This window comes from Cryptomeria japonica, chromosome 1 (assembly GCF_030272615.1).
Source record: "Cryptomeria japonica chromosome 1, Sugi_1.0, whole genome shotgun sequence".
Taxonomy (NCBI): domain Eukaryota; kingdom Viridiplantae; phylum Streptophyta; class Pinopsida; order Cupressales; family Cupressaceae; genus Cryptomeria; species Cryptomeria japonica.
The window spans coordinates 120,228,575-120,253,417 of NC_081405.1; the positions used below are offsets into that span (position 1 = coordinate 120,228,575).

The 24,843-nt window shown below is 36.4% G+C and overlaps 1 protein-coding gene across 5 annotated transcripts in view; it reads right to left on the bottom strand.

Annotated features, from left to right (window-relative positions):
• The window catches only part of LOC131026814 (uncharacterized), an 82,816-nt gene that overhangs the window by 24,745 nt on the left and 33,228 nt on the right, over nucleotides 1–24,843 (bottom strand). For all 5 annotated transcript variants that reach the window (XM_057956802.2, XM_057956804.2, XM_057956803.2 and 2 more), the window contains 2 exons: nucleotides 14,034–14,132; nucleotides 5,363–5,551 (listed from right to left, as the gene is read on the bottom strand). In XM_057956802.2, coding sequence (XP_057812785.2) covers nucleotides 5,363–5,551; nucleotides 14,034–14,132 — 288 coding nt within the window. The remainder of the gene's footprint in view (nucleotides 1–5,362; nucleotides 5,552–14,033; nucleotides 14,133–24,843) is intronic.

A 24,843-nucleotide genomic window follows, 5' to 3' on the forward strand; every position in this document is an offset into this window, starting at 1 on the left:
TACTCCCTCCATACTGAATTTGCACATTGCCCTTTCCGACAATGGTGTACTCTTCGCCTCGTCCAAAAATAACTGAATCTGAGTAAGGTTGAAAGTCAATGAACCAATCCCAGCGATGAGTAAAGTGGTGTGAGGCACCTGAATCTATATACCAGGCAGAAGATTTTACATGGTCTGCAGGTCTTTTAGCCATGAAGGCATAAAAGGCAGACTCACTCTACTCAATGTGTCCTCCACTACATTTGCTTTAGGCTGTGAACCACTTTGTCTGGCCTATGCAGCCAAGCGTTTACAATACTCAAGTTTCATATGACCAAACTTATGGCAGTAATTGCACTGAACACTTTTCTTCTTCGAGCTTTCTGATGACGGAGCAAAATTCTTCTGCTGAGAAGATTGAGAAGACTGAAATTCGCCTTTATCCTTATGAAAGGATTTGGCTACAAATGCTTAATCTGTAGAGGATGAGGTAGTACTGCTGCCGAACTGCTGCTTCCACCAATCTTGCTGCAAAAGTTTAGTGCAGAGATCAGCGAACTTCAGATCAACACCAGTTGAGGTGATGTTGAGTGTTTCGACAAAATACTCGTAAGACTTTGGGAAACTCTTCAAGGTGATAACGACCATGTCCTCCTCCATATTCCAACTGATGGCTTCTAACTTATCATGGATATTTTTGATCCAATTGAGATGCTCTTGAAGGGATTTTCGCTCATCCATGACAATAGAGAAGAGCGTATTTTTCAAAAAGAAGGCTCTGCTCTTATTAGACGTCTCATGCAGCATCTTGAGATGCTCCCATATCTTGGCAGCTATTTTGTAGGAATGTATCTAAGGAAGCCGATCGTCAATCACTGAGAGCTTGATGAGCATGACAAGTTCACGATTTTGTTCATCAAACTTTGTCTAATCAGAACCGGTTGCAGTGGGATGAGGGACCTTTCCAAGGACCAACTGATCAATGACACAATACTCAAAAATTGTGAGCACCCGTTGCTTCAAGTATCATAATTTCTGCCATTGAATTTTTTACTCCCCTCAAGCAGAATATTCGTCAGAGATGCCATCACAAAAACTGAGGTCAAAGCAGGTAGACCAAATGGCAGCACGAATATTGAGGCAGCAGTTGTTCAACGCGTGAAATCGCATAAAAGAACGAAACTCAAGCAGAACACTTGCACTGATTTCAAGGTAGAATAAAGAATTTTTGGGCATAGATCCCAATGTACGGATTTTTTATGAACCAAAGAAATTTGACAAAGACCCACAAGAGTTTTCGAAAAATCAAAAAAAACCCAAAAAATATTTTTCTGAGTGATTTTTCAAAAAAACCGTACCCGCATAAAAAAGTACTAAAGGTTTCTTTAACAGCTTGCAAAAACTTAGAAAATCTGCAAAAACCCTCATTGCTAGATATACAAGCACAGAAAAACTTCACACGGGCACGGAAAATCTTCACACAACCACAGATCGTTGAGAAAAGTCATCGCACAAACCCCAGAAAACCAAATCCGAAAAACACTTTTCGGGTGCAAAGAGACAACGTAGTAAACAAAACACGAACAACAAAAAAAAAAATCCACGCCACCAACTAACGCGCGAGCCAAAAGAACACAGAGATCACACAGAGGAAAAAAGATGTTGCATGCCTTATCTGCACAAATCTGTCGTCACCACAAAAAAAATATCAGGATTTTGTGCAACGACTATGGAGAAAGCTTCACAGGAGGGGGTGTAGGAAAAAAAAACCGCAGTCGGAGAAGCTCCTACTGCCATTAGAAATCCCTCGAAATAGGCAGCAAAATGCAGATAGGACCAAAAAACGTAGGACAAAGAGAAATCGCGCCATATGACAGAGGTCGTGATTCCCACAAAAAAAAACATAGGCCAAAAACAAGACAAAAAACCCTAGACAGGGTTTGGAGAATCAACAGGAATAATTTTGAAAAAAATTCACTAATATCAAATTAGGATTACAAAAAATTTTGAAAAAATTATCCCGTGCTATGATACCATATTACACAAGTAATTGGTAAATAATTAAATGAAATAAATGAATGATCAAAAGATCATTTATAGAGTTACAAGAGATTGATGTTTCTATTAAGAAACAAATGATAACAGAAACAAAATTAGAAACGTCTAATATTTACAATATCATACAATATTGACCATTAATAATTAATAACTAAGATATTATTCTAATATATACTTTATAGACAAAAACCCACAACCTAACTGTAAAACCGCCAATTTTTTGAATTACATGTATATAGAAATGCATTTCTTTCAATCACCTGCTTTTTATTCATTTTTTGACCCACGTAATTTGATGAGTTTTTTGACTAAACTATGCATGATGAATTCACAACTTTTGGTGTGAGTTACATATCAAACACAGTTATACACATTTTCTATTACTTTGCATGACAAGAGTTTAGGTCGTAGCATGTCCTTGCTAATCACTATAGCATATCATATGCAGCACAAGGGGTTGAATAAGTGGCCACCATGAAGTTGTTTATGGTAAAGACACAAAGTGTAGAGCCCTTAACCCATTCATTGTATTGGGATATGTGTGGTCAACTTGTCACTAGAATAACCTTTAATTAAGTCATATGATCATTTCTATAGCTTTTTATAGGCAATAAGGTCAGCTTGGGTGGTCTCCAATATATAGGAGATAGTAGTCAGTATATTATCATCATATTTAAGACTTTTGTAGGTTGCCACCTTGAAGTAGCTTATTATTATCAAGCATTTGCATCTTATTTCCTATCATATTCTTTTCTTGTGCAAATAATTTCGTTACAAGTGGTATAGAGCATGATCTTGGCACCCAAAATGCAAGAAACAAGGCAGATTTTTCAGTTTAGAAGGTTGTGTTGACAAGTGCGTCACTCTCAATTTTGTGATTTTATTTCTAAAATATAGAGGGTTCTTCAAGGTGCACTGAAAGAGCTATGCTATGATCTAGATCTGAGGTTATTCGAAGCATGTTTATGGAGTTACTGTAAAGTTAGGGTTTTCACCTTATTTGTTTCCAAGGCTACAAAAAATATTTCTTAAATATTTTTTCCCACCAAAGTTAAATAAAAAATATAGCTTATATTCATTTGTTTTGAGTAAATTATTGTGAAAATTACTTTGGCAACATAATGGCAAGGGGTAAGAAAGAAGATAACAATGAAGTACTCAAACAAATGGATTCTCTCAAGAGTTATGGGGAATCCTTAAGAGTAGATAATAAGACTCAAGAAGCTAGTGCAACTCCTACAAGAAATGAGAAAGAAGATCAAGAAGATGAAGACGAAGAAGAAGATACAAAGATAGATATGGCATCAAAATAATCATGAGAAGTGCCCAAACTAACAATATCTTTCTATGCACCATCAGTATTTGGAGTGATGTTGAAGAAACTACCATGTGAAAGAGACCGGAATGGCATTCAACTAGTTCCAAAGGAGCAACCGCCTAAAATCAAGCCATATCATTACCTCCATGTGCAAAGAGACAGATTAATAAATTGGTACAAGAGATGTTGTATGTAGGTATCATTCATCCCAATCCAAGAGCTCAATGAAGAGGAAAGAATCATCTCGGATCCCAAATTATTTCTCCAGACACGCACAAAGAAGTTCAGGACAAGGACAATAGTGGAAAAAATTTCATGTCAAGGATTTTGTGTGGGGAGGTATAGATTTTATGCAAAACATCCATGATTGACCGGAGTTGAGAACAACACTCGTCTAAAGAGTAGGTGATCATGCTGCACCCTTAACCCATTGATTCCATTTGGATATATGAGCTGACTTGTGGCCATATGATACTTTCTGTAGTTTTTATATAGGTAGTAGGGTCTGTCTGGGTGGTCTCCATGGCATAAATAGGGTATACATAGGAGGTCATAGATAGTATATTATCATCATATTACAAGTTGTGTTCTTGTGCAAATAATTCCACTACACAAAGAAATTTGGGATTCAATACAAGATAGAGAATCACCACTGATCTGTAAGGATCATGAAAAATGTAAAATATGATCAGTAGTATGAATTCAGGATAAGATCAATAGCAGAAATTTTTGGGTTGAAACTGCACCTACATTAACCTAGTCAAACATGCCCCTGCCATTTCAACCCCTAACCATGGAAAATCAAGAATTAAATTGAAACAACATCCTTTCCACTCCCAGCTTTGTGAGGATCCTTCTAGGATGCATGAGGGAGGCTCTAGCACTACCAACAACTACATATAGAGGTTACGTGTGCTTGAAATGATAAGAGGCAAGGTTGAATGTTATATTGATCAAAATGGACTGAGGATTAAATCGGTCGTAGTTGTAATTTGACACTTGCGAAGCGTGCATGCAACAAAGTGGAGCAAGGCACTAATTACATCTACAACATCTCATTGTACTTGCTTAATTTTGAATGATATTATGCTAGAAGAATGTTTATCACTTTCAAAACTAGTTTTTCCCCTTAAGGGTGTTACCAAGGTAAAACTTCTGAGTTTATTGTGTTGAAATCTATTACTTTGAGCATGTTATTTTTTAATTTTTTACCAGGGATGGTTTTGTAACCACAACTTCCTAGAATTCACCCAACAAAAAATAAAAATAATTTAAAAATATAAGGCAACCCTATCTCTTAAATTTCAGTGCAAGAAAGCTTCTAGCATGCATGTGGAAACCTCTAGCACTATATAAGAACGCAATAACAACACAAAATGAAAGGGAGAAGAATTGAATTTTTGTCTCTCAGAAGTAAAACAAGCTTAAACAGTGAGATGGACTTAACAAGGTAGCAGTCACATATATACTTGTTTATTCGTCAATAGTATATACTGTGTTGCTCATTAATTGAAATTCTTCCATTTAAGAGACCTAAAAACCTCATATTATATACTGTATTGTTTGATGGCTGTGTTAATACTTTCATACCCAACATGTATCCGTAAAGACCAATCCAATCTCTAAGTCTAAACAATAGGAGCCAAATTGAAACCCATGATTGAGTGTCATAATGCATGTTGATCCTTGTAATATTTTTTTTTGAGGTATGTATTTGGCTCAAGAGTCCACAATTGAGCACTATGCTGCATGTTGATCATTGAAACATTTTTGCTCAGTTACATATTCAACTCAAACTTAGCAACTCTCTAGGAGTATTCTTTATAAGAAATGTTTTAACTTCTAAGAAATGTCAATGTCAGCTAACAACAGAATCCACAACCATCACAAATCAATTATCTACAAAGGTCCACAATGCAAATCTAACAATAAAAAGATACAAAAATATTAATTTAAACAAGATGGATAGCCCCATCCCATAAACTACAGAGAATTTTCGAGACACACCTCTTCGAAGTCTTTACCAGCAACCATCATAGCACAATGAAAAAGGTGGTCCTCTTTATCAGCTGTATTTTCCTCCATCCAATCAGGGTTAATACGTGAAATCCTTGCTGACAAATGTGTATTCCTGATATACCTAGCTGGCTTTTCAGTATCATACTGATTGATGCCATTGTCAACAGCGTCAATTTCCTGATTAAGTCAGCCAAACTCAGAATCAGATAAAACTACAACTTGGAGATTTATATGCATTCAAGCAAAGGGAACCATTAAGGTAGAGAACAAGATTCAAATGTAATAACCTATTTTATTGACAAAAAATAACATTTTAACTGAATTTGTTCATTAAATACAAGCCTATTTTCTTAATCTTTACAAAATCACAAACCATTATAAGTTTGAACATACATTATATGCAGATTTAAGTGCTCAATAAGCAAGCCACTTATAGTATATAGTGAGGCAGCTAAAAATATTGTTATATATCACTGTGTTACACAGGGAGGGAACGCATCCTCACCCCTTAGACCCCCATCCCCATCCCTTAGTGCATTTCAGAGATGGCGGGGCATTAAAAGACACCCTCATGCCATCGCCCCCGATCTGCAATTCACAAGAAACATCCGCAAAAACATCCCCAAAATCAGGATCACTGACAAACCTGAAGGGTACACCTGGCTCTCCTGAGGATGACCAGGCATCCCCCACGGGAAAAAAAATTTCCATCTTGGTTTTAACAAAAAATGAGGTTTTAATTACTTTATTTACAGTTGTAAAGGAGGTGGGGGTCCCACAAACCTTCCCACACCCCTTATACACCCTAAAATCATATTTTCAATGCAAAACAAAAAATCTCAAAGAGCTACAGCACTACCTCCATTGTTGTGAACACATTGTTTTGTTTTACAGACTTTTAAATTTTGACGAGTGGGAAAGGATTTTGAAGGGTGTGGATGCCTCCCCTATCCCACACCCCTTATACACCCTGAAATCATATTTTCAATGCAAAACAAAAAATCTCAAAGAGCTACAGTACTACCTCCATTGTTGTGAACTCATTGCTTAGTTTTACAGACTTTTACTCTTGAATTTTACCAGTGGGAAAGGGTAATGAACATCTAGTTTGCAAACTAAATCGTAGTTTTTATGGGCTGAAGCAAGCTCCTCGTGTATGGGCTGAAGCAAGCTGAATAAAATTTCACTAGATGTGAAACTGATCCTTATGTTTATTATGACTTTATGGAAAATGATGAACATGTTTTATTATTGTTGTATGTGTAATACCCCCTTCTATATTTTGTACAGTGAAATAAGAAATTATAAAATTAGGTTTAGAGATCATACATGTTCCCTTTAGAAACATAAGATTCAATATAGATTCTGGCACATAATAATAAACCCATATGTAAATAGATGCATTCCTTTAATAAATAAGCATGTAAGTATTATATTGTGATATGAATTCCAATTTATATAACCATGAAGTGGGTAGGGAGGATAGTATGAGGACTGCTATAGAATCTCACTATCCAAGCCCAAGAGGTTGTTTCCTTCAACCTTCTTGCTCCACTTGGTGACTCTATGGTTCTCCTCATATATCAAGCTTCTTCATAGCTTGCTTACTTAGTGAGTTTGGGATGAGGCTGTAACCAGGTTGGTAGACTCCTCAAGGTAAGGGCTCTCAAGGTCCTAGACGCCTCTGGGATCGTTCTAGGACAGCAAACTTACGAGTCTTTACTAACCTCTCCATTACACCTCCATTCCCTTCCTCACAAGTAAGTATTGTAATTCTGATTTAAGCGCTTAATATTTTATCAGCAAATCTTCATGATTTGTGCATTCATGGTTCATTCATTAATTATCATATTACTCACATCTTATATTCATTATGAGAAATTACTGAGATAACATTGATTCGCTGTGTGAGTTATCATTAACTTATAAACTCAGTATTTTAGCCTGCTTATGTTGTTAGAGTCAATTGTCTGTAAATTACTGCAGTTATCTTAATTTATTCCTTACGTGTGTAATGCTGTGACTGTGAAACCTGATAACATGCATGTACAATTCTAATAGAAATTCAGAAAGATGTTACCGTGACACAGTGGCTGGAATATTGCTTTGTCTAAGACCCAAACTTGCAGGCCTGTGTGAATTATTTCCTCCTATCTTTCTCCCTCTACGATTTCACTACATTCTTTCAATGGTTCATTGTGCAGGTTGAGAGCAGATTCGGTACATGTTATCTCCTTCTTACTTGGTGTCCCCCTTGACAAATGAGGACTAGTCATAATATATCCCTGCCCTTGGATGGAACAGATATTTGAGAGGGGTCACATCTCTTGCCTTTTAGCAAGCACGCCCTCCTTTAACTCGTAAACAAGGATTAGTTAATCATATTCATTTTCCAATGATCTAATCAGTATTCATTAGTGATAATTTATTAGTAAATTGTTGTAACAATTTGATAAACAGATTGTTAAGAGACACATCTCTTCAATTTAGACAAATCGTCTTATTATTCAAACCACACCCTTCCGTAATTATCATTACTTGTTATCTTTATTCAGGTCTAATCCATGCCTTAGTATCTTTATCTTCATAGGCAGTGAATAGACGATTTAATAGGTATCGATATCCTTTAATTGTTATACTTGGTCTCGGTAATCGCATCCTTTGGAGACAAATCGTAGTCTTTAAGTAGTCGTTGCTTAATCATTCCTTTCTTCATATCTTCGTATGTATTCATCATCCGATAATTTGTGACTGATTATTAATTCTTCCCCATGGCACCTGTTCTAAGCTGAATGTAGAAAATCACTTAAGGTCATTAATCAATGCTTACCTATCAATCACCTCCATCGTATGTTGATGCAGCCATAACCGGTAAAAACCCTCAAACGAGTCAACTGGCTTATGCAGCAACAGAGACACAACGAAAGCAGCAAGAAAACATAACAAATTCACATAAACAGATCATATTAAAGCCTTATAACTTCTGGCAATCATTCGGCAATCATCATATTATCATCAAAGAACATCCGGTAATTAACCGATTACATGAAGGCTTCAAGCCAAATACAATCCAACCGGGACTCCAAGAATCAACCAGATCACAACATGTGAATCTCAATCCTTATTCTAAGTTCTACTTCTTCACCCCTACAAATGAATACATAATATTACATAAGATTACATTCACCAATGCAAGAAAATGAAACGTGCAATTAGGTCGGCCCCAAGAATTAAATAAGTCTTTCTAGAAAATAGCAACCAAGTGATGCAGTTCAGCAAGAAGGTTCGCCACATGCCAAAGAACATCGGACAAGACCCAAGATAGATCCACACGCCAAGAATCGCGCCCATAATGAAGGAAAACCAGCCGATAAGCACAAGAATTGTCCCGAAACCCAAAAACAATCAATCGGAAGCGATAACTGACCGGAAAAGAACCCAAATGAACTGAAAATATGGAATCAAGCACATGAAACCACCAGGAAACCGAAAATAAGATCTGCCACGAAGAACAAGCAACTACCAGTACATACCGATAAGAACACAGAAAACTGAACAAAGAACTAAACAAGAACAAAACTAAAACGAAATATTTTTGGTTGATGCAAGATTGCTCATCGACTGGGGATGCTCCTACACCAGACAACCCAGGTAGAAAAAGATGTTCCATGAGAGGCAACCCATGAACATCTAAAAGGATTCGAAATGAAGATCCCATGCTCATTTCTGATCCAAACATCTTCCTTATCTGCCAACCTCTTCTTTAGCTCCTTTGGTGCCTCAACCGACTTTGTTAACCTCTAACTCCTTTTGTTGCTCTTTCCTTGCTTCAAGTCTACATATTGTCTTTGTTTTTGCAACTCTAATTTGGTTCTCCCACAGGACTTCATCCGGCTTGTCACCATAAGCTCTATGTTGACCGGTTCCATCTGTCCATTAGGCTCAATTGTCAGATCCTTCTACAAACCCATGTCGCCCTCCGATATAACCTCTGCAACTAGTTCTACGAAACCTTCCGGTATAGCACCTACCACTGGTTTCTCATTAGTGCAACTTCTCTCAAGAAGTTTCTTCACCTCCTTCTCTTTCCCCTTCAAAGAAATCAATGTGAACTTTTGCCCATCCTTTTCAATAGTAACCAGGTTTCTTCTACAGTCATAAATAGCTCCTCTATCATACTGCCAAGGTTTTCCCAACAAGACATGACAAACACTCATAAACACAATATCACAAAAAACTTCATCTCTGAAAGGCCTAGTATTGAAACTCACCAAACACTACTCCCTTATCTCTATCTTCTGATCATCTTGTAACCAACTCACCTCATAAGGACAACCCAAGCTTCACAACCATCTCCTCAAATACTAAATTATCAGTACTTCCACTACCTACAATGACCTTGCAACACTTACCACCTGATTTACACACAGTCTGGAAAAGACTCTTCCTTCTGCACATAAGGGATTCTCCTTGCTTCGATGCACAGTCAGATCCGGTACCATCTGATTCTTCACTTGCCACACAACTTCTTGCCATTCCTTGCTTACATTCATAGGATCTATGTCCAGTTTCTCCACGCTTAAACATTTGCCAGGAAATTCTCTACTGATACTGCTGCTACCTTTCCTCGGTGTCTTTTGTTCCAGTTCCTTACTCCACTTAGGTTTTGACTCCTCTTCTTCAACCGGTTTCTTCATACTATCACTCATCTTGAATATCTCCTTTCCCTTATTCGGTTGTCTTCTTCTCACCTTTTCTTCAGCCTTCAAAGCATACTGGTAAGCTTCTTCAACTGTGGAAACATTCAACATACTCATCTCATCTTGAATGTTAAAAGCAAGTCCATTGATGTACCTCGCCACCTTTTCTCTGTCCATCTCTCTATGTCCAGATCTAATCACCACCTTGTAGAATTCCTCAGTACAATCCTTCACAATCACGTTTCTCTGTTTCAGGTTCTGCAACTTCTTGAACAGTTCCAATTCATAGTCTCCTAGTATCAACTTGGCCTTCAATCTTGCAACCATCTGTCTCCACCAAGTGATCTTCAATTCACCATTCTTCACTCTGTCTTTTTGCAATTCTTTCCACCACAAGGCAGCATGCCCTTTAAACTTGGTTTGTGCCAACTGGACTCTTTGTGGGTCCTTGACATCCTCAAACTCAAAGTAGTCCTCCAACTCTCCGATCCAATCGATCAGGTCCTCCGGGTTCAGTGTTCTGGAAAAGTTGGAAACCTCAACTTTATGCACCTTACTTGCTTGCGCCACTGCTCTCAGGAATCTTTCCTCTTTCATCTTCTAATCCTTCAGCTTCCTCGAGCTCTTCACCGGCTTCCTCATATTCATCCTCAAAATCAGGGTTTCTTCGCAAACCAACCAAAGCATTTTGGATTCCATTCCTTACTTCATTCTTGAAGTCTTCCATCATCTGCTCTACCCTCCGGGAGTTTGCCCACCTCGGCAACATCTCTCCTTCCACTCCAGTGAACTGCCTCAACTCGGAGATTTGACTACCGGTTTCAATTGCCTCCCCTCGGCGATCTATTGAACACACGCACAGCCTGCCTCCAATCGGCGATCTGTCCACCCCAAGGAATGCCTCGATGTTCACAAACGATTCTTCCACCAGCCAGTCCATAACCAACTCTGATACCACATGATGCAGCCATAACCGGTAAAAACCCTCAAAAGAGTCAACCGGCTTATGCAACAAGAGAGACACAACGAAAGCAGCAAGAAAACATAACAAATTCACATAAACAAATCATATTAAAGCCTTAGAACTTTCGACAATCATCCAACAATCATTAAAGAACATCTGGTAATTAACCGGTTACATGCAGGCTTCAAGCCACATACAATCCAACCGGACTCCAAGAATCAACTGGATCACAACATGCGAATCTCAATCCTCATTCTGAGTTCTACTTCTTCATCCCTACAAATGAATATATAATAACATATTTATACCCACTGGAACACATCCAAGTCGACCTCATAAAATTACATTCACCAATGCAGGAAAATGAAACGTGTAATTAGGTCCGCCCTAAAAATTAAATAAATCTTTCCAAAAAATAACAACCAAGTGATGCAGTTCAGCAAGAAAGTCGGCCACACGCCAAAGAACATCAGACAAGACCCAAGATAGATCCACACGCCAAAGAACATTGGACAAGACCCAAGATAGATCCACACGCCAAGAATCGCGCCGATAATGAAGGAAAACCAGCTGATAAGCACAAGAACTGTCCCGAAACCCAAAAACAGTCAACCGGAAGCAATAACACCGGAAAAGAACCCAAAAGAACTGAAAATCTGGAACCAAGCACATGAAACCACCAGGAAACCGAAAATAAGATATACCATGAAGAACAAGCAACTACCGGTACATACCAGTAAGAACACAAAAAACTACACAAAGAACTAAACAAAAACAGAACTGAAAGGAAATATTTTTGGTTGATGCAAGATTGCTCATCGACCGGGGATGCTCCTGCATCATATGCCTTACTCAATCTGAGGTAACGAATTATCTTCAGGCTAATCGTTCTAATAATTAATTTTTATATCGCAGCTTTCTTATTGCCAAACGTCTAATCTTGACAGCTCAGCATCTTATTCTTTCTGTTCATATTACAAATGGCTTAATATATTAATATGGGAATGTGTGCCCCATGTGATATAGATTGCTCTCTTATGATCCAAGTCGCTAATATACTACTCATTCATTAATCTCAGCCATGTCACCTTTCTCGATGATCTTACCTTTATCAATTTGTCGAACACATCGCGATTGATATTTTCAAACCATCATCAAAAATATTTATGGAATGAATTGATGCATACTGTCGATGCTTATGTTCAATCCTTCTCTTTGCTGATAGTCTATCAATATCATGTCTCTTTATATACCTTGTTAAATCAATGCATAAGAGACGATTATAGCTTCAGTATGTCATATGCTCTTAATTACTCAGACTTTTGTTATCAAGGCTGCCATTTTATTGGTTAAGAAGTGTGTCATTGAAATGGTGTTGTTCATGTATCATTATTAAAGATAATACAAGGAGCTTCCTTAGAACTGTTTGTTGCGTATCAATATTATCTAATGAAAAATCGTCAGCATCTATTATTTTACTATTCTAGCTATGTTCAATTACTGCCTCTATTGCATCTGACTGGGATATCACATTGGTTTACTGTTTCAGTCCAGTGTCCATGGTGGGGACATGACAGTATGTTGATGATATGCTAGTGACCGGCACTAGCATGGCTTTTGTTAGCAATTTAAAACAGCACTTAGCTAAAAAACTTCTATGAAGGATTTAGGGGCTGCCAAGAAAATTCTTGGAATGACCATCATTAGGGATGGGAAGAAAAGGAATTGAAATTGTCAAAAAGAAATTATATATTGACAAGATTTTGGACAGATTTGGCATGAAGAATGCTAAGCCCTTTAGCGCACATCTTGTGAATCACTTCAAGCTTTCAGCCAACATGTCTGCTAAGACACAAGAAGAAAAAGAGCTTATGGAACAAGGCAGAGTCTCATATATGCAATGGTTTGCACAAGACCCGACATTGCTCATGCAGTGGGAGTAGTCAGCAGCTACATAAGCAATCCGGGTAAAATTCACTGACAAGCTGTTAAATGAATTTTGAAAAATTTGAAAGGCACTTCCAACCATGCTATGTGTTTTGGCTGAGTTGGTAAGCAAACAAAAGGAATTCACCTTGTTCAGTGACAGCAACAATGCTATACATTTGGCCAAAAATGCAGCATTTCACAATGGGACAAAGCACATAGAGCTGAGATACCATTTTATCCGAAGTATTCTTGAAGAGAGTAAGTTGCAGTTGGAAAAACTACATACTAGTGTGAATACTGCTGATGTACTTACGAAGGTAGTCACAAAGGAGAAGCCCGAGTTCTACAAAGCTTCTCTTGGCCTTGTCAAGATGTTACAATAACCCTAGAAAAGTGGGGATACCTCTGCACATGATTACTTGCAGCAGTGGTTGGACTTCAAGTGGGAGATTGTTGAATCTGAAGTCCAATGGTCTTGGACTATTTCCCTTCCTCTTGCCTCTTCATTTCTCGCTCTTGTCTCTTCATATTTTGGAAACTTTATAAAATCTTGTGGATTATGCAATAAGCATGTAACTTTGTAAGCTGCTGCAACAATTAATAAAACAGAGTTTGCCCTGCTTTTGCTGTGGATTTAGCCTTTAAAGGTCAACCACATAAATACAGTGTTGTGTGTGCTTGTTTTTCTGTGCAACTGCTGTTCATTTAAATCTGAGTTTGTATTTCTTTTTTTCCTCGGAATTCTCAACAAGTATGATATATACTTTGTAAATTTCTCCTCTTGATATTTTTTTTAAATAAAATCTTATGTTGAAGAAAAGAATAACTAAATTGATACTTATTTTTTCTCAAATTATATAACTGGAGTATAAGACAACTATCTAGTGAATTTATGTCATAATTTAAACTTCCTCACTTCACTCGTTGAGACTAACACAAATATTCTAGGACATCAATATTTCACATGATTATAATGTAACTCATGGACAAATTACAAGTACACAGCACCTGTGTAAGTATGAGGTGCTAGTGCCTTTAATCAATGAAACTCAACCAGAAGGCATACCTCCATAAAACCTTTGTATAAAGCAATATAAACACTCTCAACATCCGAATGATCTGGATTCAACCCAAGTTCTTTGGCTACTATTTCCCTTCCATAGTGCTGCATCAAATTCATAGAAATATTAGTATATAAAATTTAAAAATTATCTAAAAGACTATACATTTTAATCAGGCTCAACTTCTCATTCTGTGCTTATGAAAGTAGATATGCTGCATGGAATTCTAGAGAAAAACAATTAATAATAATTGAAGCAGATACCTTTCATCCTCTTTTATTAATCCTTTTTATGCGAACACGGTAGTACAATTCCCATAACAATATAAGAAAAGAAGCTCTTGAGTTTAAATGAAAGGTGTGCCATCAAACTACAGATGGAAACTGTTTTAACTTTTAAGTAAATATTTAAATCTCCAGAATAGTAATAGTTAAATTAATAAAAATACTCATTTTTACGTTCTGCATAGAAAGATGTATGTGCAGATAAAAAGATAAATATAGATAATTCTGACAATGAAAAAAGATCGGATTAGCAAAAATAGTAAATCAGAATCTGATAGATAGCATGCTCCCAGCATACATATAAGTGTTCAAGAAGATGAGATTTTAGAAGTGATATATGAACTTATATATTGTAATGAAACTATTATAGTAAATTATTTGATAAATCACATACTAAAGCCATAGAAGTTCAGTTTCATGGTTGGGGAGACACTATTAACAAGACTAACAGATTTGGAAGGCACAAAAGCTATAAAATTGGGGCACTGGTACGATACAATCGAAGGTACAAATAATAGTGAAGTTATAATAGTGTACAGCATATGTCTGCAAGATAGTGGAGATAGTGTTTATGAACCGTATAGATAGTGTTACCAACTAGAAAAGTCGACTAGCATTTAGACAAAAATCCGTATCTTGTGCTGAAAAATTCATGGACTCACCAATAATTTATAAGCCACTGCACCACAAATTCCAACCAGCATCAATGTCCAAGGACTGGGAGTGCAAAATTCAGTTTGAATATTAACATTCCAGTAGAATACAAACCATAGTTCAAACTAGCATACTCCAGTTATGCATAGAAGCATTACCGTGCCATATAAACAATGTAGCAAACAAATACGACATCAATAAAACCTAGTTCAACCATTAAACAGAACAGCTCCACAACAAAACCACATGCCTATTAAAACTTAAGCAAGAAGCTACACAACAGAGACAAAATACAGCCACATAAAAGTGGGTAACCATTAACATGAAAAATAGCATACACGTCTAGTATCAGTACTGAAAGCGACCATATAATGCTACAAGAAAATTGTGACATGTTGTAGCACAAACCTTAGGATATCTCAGAATGTCATACAGCAAAAACTGCTGCTACTCCATACAAAGATGAGAGAAATCTCCCTTACAGTATAATGTATAAATCAACCATTTCTTAAAGAGTTAAAGCACCCCTAAAAATGAGAAAGGATGATGTAGCCTATTTTCAGCTGCAAGCTACCATAACTATAGTACACAGATGAGAGAAATCTCCCTTACAGCATAACGTATAAATCAACCAGTTCTTAAAGAGTTAAAGCATCCCTAGAGGTGAGAAAGAAAGATGTAGCCCATTTTGAGCAACAAGCTGCCATAACTATAAGCAACCGAAACTAAAAGAATAGAATAGAAGAGAAAAGAAGAATTTTAACATCCATGAGGCCAAAGATAGCCTGTGGGACAGAAGATCATGCTATTTTAGCTTCCTAACTTGCCGATCTTCTGCTATTAATCTTGATGATGAGCTGTTCTATTTCCTAACATTCTCCTCTTCAAACAAATGTTGTAAAGAAGAAGCCACTAACGTACCACATATTTCACCCAAATGTCATCGTAAGCTTTACACTCAAGATTAATAAAGTGTTTTTTTGTTCAATTTCCCCAGCTGTGCAAAAATAATGCAAAATGTTTCCTTTCACTCTTCTTGAGGCCTCTTCCACCTACCTGTTTTGAAACTGATGTGAACTAGTCCTAAATTGGGCTATCAGTATCTTTCCCCTCCAAGGGATATTTGCCCCTATGTATGCCTTTTGTTGATGATACTAAGTGGTGTTATATTCATCAAGGTAGTATTTCCTCTCTACCTAATGGCTTTCCCACATAGACATGCAGAATTTATCAATAATACTGGCCTTTACTTCTTTGTTATTATTTGGTCATGCATTTAGGTGGTTGCTCCATTTGCTCATCCACTCAAAGTTTTGTTTCATCCAGGACTTCTTTCTCTCATTCAAGACTTCTTTGACATCTGCCTTAGGCCACTTATGTGCCTTTACCTACTCAAGTTTTTTAAGGTTACTTAAGAGATGTAACATGGCAATGGCCTCAACAGGGAAAATACGTGTTTCATCTAGAAGAATCTTGTAAGGGATTAAAGCTTTAAGCTTGAATTTTCTTGTTATCATGTTAATCCTCTCTATTCACTTCCATTGTAATTCCAAAGAGCTACTCGTTCATAATTCACAAACGTAAAGCACCACAAGAATAACTAAACATCTAATAGAACCTGCATAGTTTTCCAATCCCATAACTCCATTTCCCTGCTTCTATTTTGTAACAATGTAATGCATAAAGTGGTCTTCAACCTACCAAAGTTCTCTAAGATTGTTACTAAAGTGACATTCCAAGCTAAAGTCAATCCCAAAATATTTGTACCCTATTACTTCCTCTATAACATTCCCTTCAAAAAAAGAAGTTGAGCTAGTTTTTCTTCATTCTATTGGAAAAGATCATGATCTTAGTGTTGCTGGTGTTGACTTGCACACCCACCTTCTTGCGAAAATGCTCTATGGCATATAAGTGCTCTTGTTACCCTTGAGGAAAGCTAGTCGTCAAAATGAGATTGTCCGTTTACAAAAGAAGCCTCACAACATATTCTCCCAAAACCCCCTGCTTGCAAGTTTAGCCATTCTTGTCCTTTTAAAAAGAAATTGTTTATCCCCACTCTTAAAAAGAGGTATCACTAGGCTAGTTACCCAATCGCATGGAAATCCATGCTAAATCATGTTGTTGATAAAAATTTTGATATGAGAGAATGATTTTCTTTCCTCATTTTATGTATTTTTCTGATAATTCAACCATGTCATAAGCCTTTCCTCTACTTATCTTCTTAAAACCTTCATAACCTCTTGCAAAGAAATTAATTTCACTGCCAGGTTGATTATGGAGGGGCCTCCACCTATGATTCATGCTCATATAGTTGCTTTGCATATGCAAGTCATTGAGTAGCTTTGATGTTATTCTTGTGTGCTATTTTCTTTGCTGAAATTCCCTCCAAAAAACTTTTGGATTATTCTTCCCTAAATAAATTAGTTCCTCTCTCCTTGTATTCATGTAATCTCCTTTTACTTTTACAATCTACTTGTACAAATTTTTGTTCACCTCTGCTTTGCTTTAGCCCTTTGAGAGCTTTCCTTGCAGCCATGTACTCCTCACTGGACCAAAAAAACATGGAGTGAATGCCTAAAATGAATTAAGGAAGTAATAAATTCATGCATGACACTGATGGTTCAGCTGCTTTTGTATTTCTTATACTGATTAAGGCCTTTGCAAGTAGAGCTGTAATTTCAAAAGTTGGCATCCTCGCACCAAAAGTGCTTACTAATTTAAATAAAAGATGGGCCCTTTTTGCCTCATAGTATTCAGATATGACAAAGAAAAATGTGGGTGGTGACAAATTAAAAAAGGTTGAAGGTGTAATGTCCCACTTACAGATTATTTAGATTTCATGGATTTTTTGTAACTTCCAAATAATGGAACCCAAAATCTATGCAAACAAATCAACAACTAAGACTAACAATAATGCTGGTTATAAACAGTACAGACTAAAACTTCATGAACAACTAAATACATATAATATTCATTACTTTGATTACATCTTTTTTCATGAGAAACCAAACCCGAAGTAGCTTGAATATTAGAATTACAAATCACAATGAAATATCAATTTGAAACCCTTAATGCTTTATTGTTGAAATCTACCCAGAACTATAGCCAATACACTTATTCTTCAAATCAACTATAATACACACTTAGACCTCTTTCAATTCAAATCATTAAATAAAACTCATGGAAGCCTTAATAACTACCAATGATGGTGTAGAGAGATGTGGTTGTTTGACAATTGCAACGATTAAAATAATGGCAAACACTAGTATCAAAGAATAGCAGATTTAATTCCTTACAACTACAACAACCTCCTTGTATTCTCAAACACCCCTTCTCCAATGTTGTGTGGTGGATAAAAAGTCTGTAATGGAACAGCAGCCTGGGCCAGCTAACAAATCCTTCATCAACAATTAATGATGCTCAAAACAAATAGCAACAAAAACACCACTATGCAATGATACTCCAAATATTAGTTTGAAAATCTAAATTGCCCTATCGTTGGAATCTTGCATGACATCTCCCAAAAAGGAAACAGAAAACACTGTAGCAAATTCCAATTCCTACACAAATCAGCACAAATGTCATTTTCAAATGGAATCACCCAAGATTGGAAACAAGGGTTTTCATACTTGACCCCAAATGTGGGATTCAAGAGGTTTTTCATTCTCTCAAACCCTAAACAAATCAAAGGTCTTCTTCCTTGGACACCCTAAATTGAAGAAACCTCAAATCTGAAAATTTGCAAAGGATAACTTGAATGATGATCAAATGAAGATAGGCACCTCCTCGATAAACCCTTTAAAATTGAGCCCTTGGGTCCAAAGTTCCCCTCCGAGTTTTAAAATGCTTTTTGACTTTTATTTTAATTATAATAATATTATTTAGTTGCCCTTAAAATTAAATATTACCAGGCCCAACTTAAATAATGTTATTAATTATTTTAATCCAAAACAGGGGACATGACAAAGAGGCTCACAGAAAATCCTAAAATGTACGAACTACCAAACCAGACAATGCAACTTATTGGAAGATATATATATATACCTCACTTGACAGAATAATTCAACTCATGCCCTTGCCCTTGGTCCACCTAAACAGGCTTTCAAAACTTCTCAAGTACCCACATTATTCACGAATACTTGTGAGCTGAGAGTCCAAGCATGTAACTCATGCACAAACTCGCCTACTATGCAGGCCAAGTTGATGCCCAGTACTCACCAAGTTTGCAAGCAAGCAATCAACATAACCTAGGAAGTAATCACCATAAGCTTGACCTGCATACCAGGCTCATATAAACAAACAAAAATACACCTTAAATTCTAAAAAAATGTGCATCCAAAGTGATATAACTGCATTCAACCTCCTTTTTCAGTCATGAATACATTTCATCTCCTTTGAGCTCATGACTGTAGAAGAAAATTTCTGCAAATTGAAGTTTTGGCAGAATTTCAGCAACATTTGAAGAGCTTGGAAATCTGCTGCCATCAGAAAGGTGCATACTGCAGTGTCTTTGGCAAAGGAGCTCCAAACACAAAAGCAGTTTATTGCAGTGATTAGAGGCACAATTTTGATGAACATAGCAGCAGAATTTCTTTATGAACGGAGGCACAATAGTGAATTGAATTTTGCAGTGAACAAAGTTTGGAAGATCGAGGTGGAACATGCTTGGTGTTTGCATCAACAGTTCAGTGCCACAGAAGTTACATTTTGTTGAAAGTTTTTTTGTTCCCAAATTTTTAAAGCATTGACAATCATCTAGAATCCTGCATGTTAATATTAAAATAGTATTGCAACATTACTTGATAAGGGTCAATTAAGTTGCTAGGATAGACTTTGCGATGAAGTTGCATGGACACAGATACAGATACAAATGTCAAATACGGATACGATATTGAATATGGATATGGCCATTTTTGAAGACCCCCATACAAATGTCAAATACGGATACGATATTGAATATGGATATGGCCATTTTTGAAGACCCCCAACACAGATTCACCTAAATACAACAATCATAAAAAACACAAATATATTTGTCACAATTTTCCAAGTTATTAGACGAGATTTTCATTAGTTTAAAAGTAACATAGGCACATATTTCCTACATAGATAATTATAAGTTGATTTTACACTTCACAATATACAAAAAATAGTAGAGTTGCATTGGAAAATAACTCAAAAAATGAGTTGCTGAAATAGAAAAACATTTCATTTGTCTTCCTCATTTGGTGTAGGTTTTGTTTATACCTATAAATAAATTAAAAATTGCATTATTGAAGCTTTTTAAAATTAAGTTAAAGAAAATTTACATCATATTTTTAAAAAAATAAAATCATTCAACATTGTTGGAAAATCAAGGTTTTTTGGGCATGCATGGGTACAATATCTAGCATGTATCTGTATCATATTGTATCCATATCGGATACGGGGGTACGCGTGCCCATGGAGGAGCAAAGACATATCCAACTACTCTACTTTACGAATATTCTTTATTCTTTTAGTTGTGATTTTCTTTCTTAGTTGTCAATCTAATATTTTACGGATACATCGTTTGCAACTCTTATTTAACAAGACTTTCACTCCTTTGTTAATACCAAATATCTTGGTAATCATTCTCCGTGTCATTACTTTCCGTAACATGGTATCAGAGCTCAAGTTTTTGAAATCTCGAGATCGGTTAAGGCATGAGATCTACAGACAATTGCAGTGACAACTCACACACACAGGATCATGCCAAAGGACATCATACAAATCAATCAAGAAACAAAAATCACAGATTTTTATCCTTGAAGATTTTAACCAATTTTTTCAACAAATTTGTGGGTCTTTCTCTATCAAAATTTGAGGTTTTCTTATCATAAAAATCGTGTTTGTTCTGGCCAAAATCGTGCAACCATCATCTGAAAAAAATTGCAGAAAGGGTTTTTGTAGTTGCAGGCTTGTTTTCTTCTAATAATTTCATGTTTTTGTTTCTGAAACTTGTGGCACTTTCCAGTCAAAAGTCACATGGTTTTTTTTGTTGAACAGCACAGCATTTTTCTGTGAATATTTTTAGCAATTTTTTATTAAAACCGCATTTGTTTTTACTATTTTTCCAGCCCACAACAGCCTAGATGATTTTTTGACCAGTTTTTTTGCAGTCTTTGCGGAAGCACCTGGGGTTTGGCAACACGTTATTGTCACTTTCTTTTGTAATAATTTTGCAAAATTGTGGTTTCTTTTATAGATAGGGTTTTAGCCAAAGTTTCCATTTTCAAAAGCAACAAGTTCCTTCGCTTTCCATGATTTCGTATTGCGGGAGGGATGGCATCATTGCCCAATATTATGTTGGAAGGCAACCAAAGGTTCACCAGCAAGAATTATAATTCTTTGAAACAAAGGATGATCATGATTTTCGAATACAAATGCCTTGGTCAGATCGTTCTTAGTGCAGATACTCAACCAACTGTTGCAAGTAAAGACCAAGACAAGTTTGAAGAAAATTGTGAAGCCATTGTGCTCATTAAATTATCAGTAATAAATGAAACGCTTTTGGAAATTCCATCACGCAAAGCTTCTACAGAGATTTGGAAACACTTACAAGATGTGCAAGAGACATCAGATAAAAGTAGGGCCTTCATAGAATATATTATTCTCGATCATGATCAATGAGAATAAGCTTTTTGTAATGTCCCATTTTGGGATGTTTGCAAATCTTGCCCTAAAATCACCAGTTCAATAAAAATAAGAAATATAATACATTCAAAAATACAAACTTACCAATTAACAATTTCCTTTCCAACATAAACTTGGGTTAAACCCTGCAATAATGTTAGTCAACATTTGAAAAGTAATTAATAAGACCAATTATTTCCACAAAGGTTAGGGATCCAACAACATATAAATGCATATATAATAATAATCCTCTATAACGGCCCTTAATTTATTTATCAATAGGATTCTATACTAAATCATGTAATAACATCCTTCATTGGGATCTAATCTATAGTTCTATTTCCAAGGATCAACCATAGTAGGGATTGGAAAGGAAGCACGATAGGGCACCCCAAATGTTCACAACAACTAACCCCAAGGGCACAGAGCATCCAACCAAGACAACTCGACCCCTGGCCCACAAGTGGCAGGAACATCCAACCAAGACAATTCCATCCAACTTGGGATTGGCTATTTAGAAGAGAAACTCATATCTACTTTCCCAATCATGGCTCCACAATAAGGCGCATTCGCCGCAACTAAGCCCAAGGGCACGAAGCATCCAACCAAGGCAACAAGACCCCTTGGCCCACAAGCAACAGAATCATCCAACCACAATAATTCCATCCAACTTGGGGTGGGCTACTTAGAAGGGGAACTCATATCTACTCTCCCAATTGTGGTTCCTCGGTAACCCATACGTGATTCCTTGTAAGAGGCTAATTGGTTATATAAATAATTATAGGAGTCTATATTATTATCTAGCTAGCTAGCTTACTACAAAAAAGACCATAAGATGAACAATATCATCAATTGCATACCACAAGCTTACTACAAAAAAGACCATATCATGAACAATAACCATAAGGTGGTTATTTTCTGAAAATGCAGGTTACTTATATCACATCTCCTTTGCTTGATAACAGATATTCTGCTAATTTTACTAGCAATCTCTGCTGCATGCAAGATATATATATATATATATATATAGATCTTAGAATCCTTATCTAATTCCACAAAGCAACAAAGCTTATAGACTTATTAATTCCAGACTGATAATGGTAAGTCAGATTTCTGTCTTTTATTGGTTTATTTCCTTAATTAAATCTGAATGCTTGAATTTCCTTGATTATTTTATCTTCATCATTCATTGCATGCTTCATTGAATGACTTGTCCTCCTATTATATCTTCATGTGGAGAGGGGGGAGGTCACACCTCTTCACCGATCATTGCCTTTGCAAAGGTCAGACCTCCTCAAGCATTGCTTATGATGTTCCTCTTTAATTTTAATTTTAATTTAACTAGTCGTTGCCAAATAAAGGAATGTGAGTGGGCTCATTGGAATGTTGACTAAGTCGGCCCTTAATTGTTTTACTTCCCCTGGTCAGCCCTTCTACAATGATACACCTTTGTTACCTAGGTCAGCCTCATATATTGAAATACTATCATATTTTATTTTATTTTTTATTTTCATTATTTTTTAGTCGGCCCTATTATCTAGGTTTAGGTGGCTGCAACCCTATTTACTAGTGGGGACATGACACTTTCGCAAGATCATTTGATGAAAATCAAAGACATTCGCAATCAATTAGCTGCTATTGGTCGCACAAAGGAAGAAGCACACATTGTGATTATGATGCTAAAAAGCTTACAATAATATGAGCATTTCATTAAAACACTCACCATCACATCGACCAATGTTGACTTGAAATTCAAAGATTTGTGCAACAAGACACATGGAAGAAACAATATCTAAGTTAACATCAGTAAATTTCCATAATCCATTCGATTGAGTGTATGCTTCTGGATTCAATTGTGTGAGAATTTTTGTATCAACGTTTCGGATCACTCTGTGATCCATCACAAGGAGAATCCAAAACGTTGATGCAAAAATTCTCACACAATTGAATCCTGAAGCATACACTCAATTTCTAAGTTACCAGATTCATCATTGGGAGCTTGGAATCAAGGTTGGGTACGATTCCAACCCAAGTTTGGTATCGGTGCAGCCCTAGGTCTACCCAGGGTACCACCCAGGCAATACCATAGGTGAACCTGGGCCTCACTGTAATGTCCCCAATTTTTAAGGTGACAATTAGTAAAATTGATTTTTATTAAGTTGACAAAAAAAAAATTTCAAATTATGACTTAATACTAATTAATTTAATTAAATAATAATAAAACAATAAATATTATTATGTCACTTTATTAGATATATTTTTAAGTTATGTCACGTCAACCAATCTTCTAGATGCTTCCTGGAGATCTTTATAAGGGGGGAATCCTAGTGACGTTTTGAGCAAAGTTACAAGACTTGGACTCCCCTCAAACTCGGCAAGCTGACTTTTGACTCGAACTCGGTTGAGACTCGGCAAATTGAAAAACCCAAGAAATTCAAAAAATTTTAACGATTTTAAACTTCTTTCATGCATTTTTTACTAAATAAACATTAAAGACACAATAATCTCATCAAATAGAAGCACATACACAAGTTTACTTTGATCACATAAGTATAAATGCAAATTTTAGGCTTGCACTAAAGGAAATAAGCTAAACTAAATAACACATTAGAAATATAGATAGTGTCAAATGTCTACAAAATTCATGGAATATGAAATCCATGTCATCAAAAGTTCAAAACATATATCAAGTTCAACATAAAAGCTACAGTCTAGAAGTCTAAGGCTCAAAGGGGCCAACATCAGTGATCATTGATCACTCGACCCCGCAACCGTCCTACGTGTGCGCCTAAGATAGGTCCTGGAACATTCTGCAGCCATGATAGCTCAACCTCAATTTCAGTGACATCAACATCCTCATCCATTGTTGTTATATGGAGCCTAATCAGACTCAAAGGTTAAATTTCCCCCCCTTTTATTGGCCCAGTTTCCCCCCAAATTATTCAACGGGGGTTTGGGGGCAGCATCCCCAAGATGGGGTCCAAGGGCAGCACCCCCAAAAGCTCAAACGACTTTTATTTCATTCCTCTATTTAATCTTTATTTGCATTTAATTGATTTTTTCTACATGCAATTCCTAACATCCACATCATCCTTGGACATATTCACCTTTTATTCCACTTAAAACAAAGACTTTTTAAATTTTTTTGGCTTTTTTATTTTTGCTTGGGCGGCAGAGTCTAGGCCTCGGGACTCGACAAGTCTGCCAAGACCCGGCCAAACTC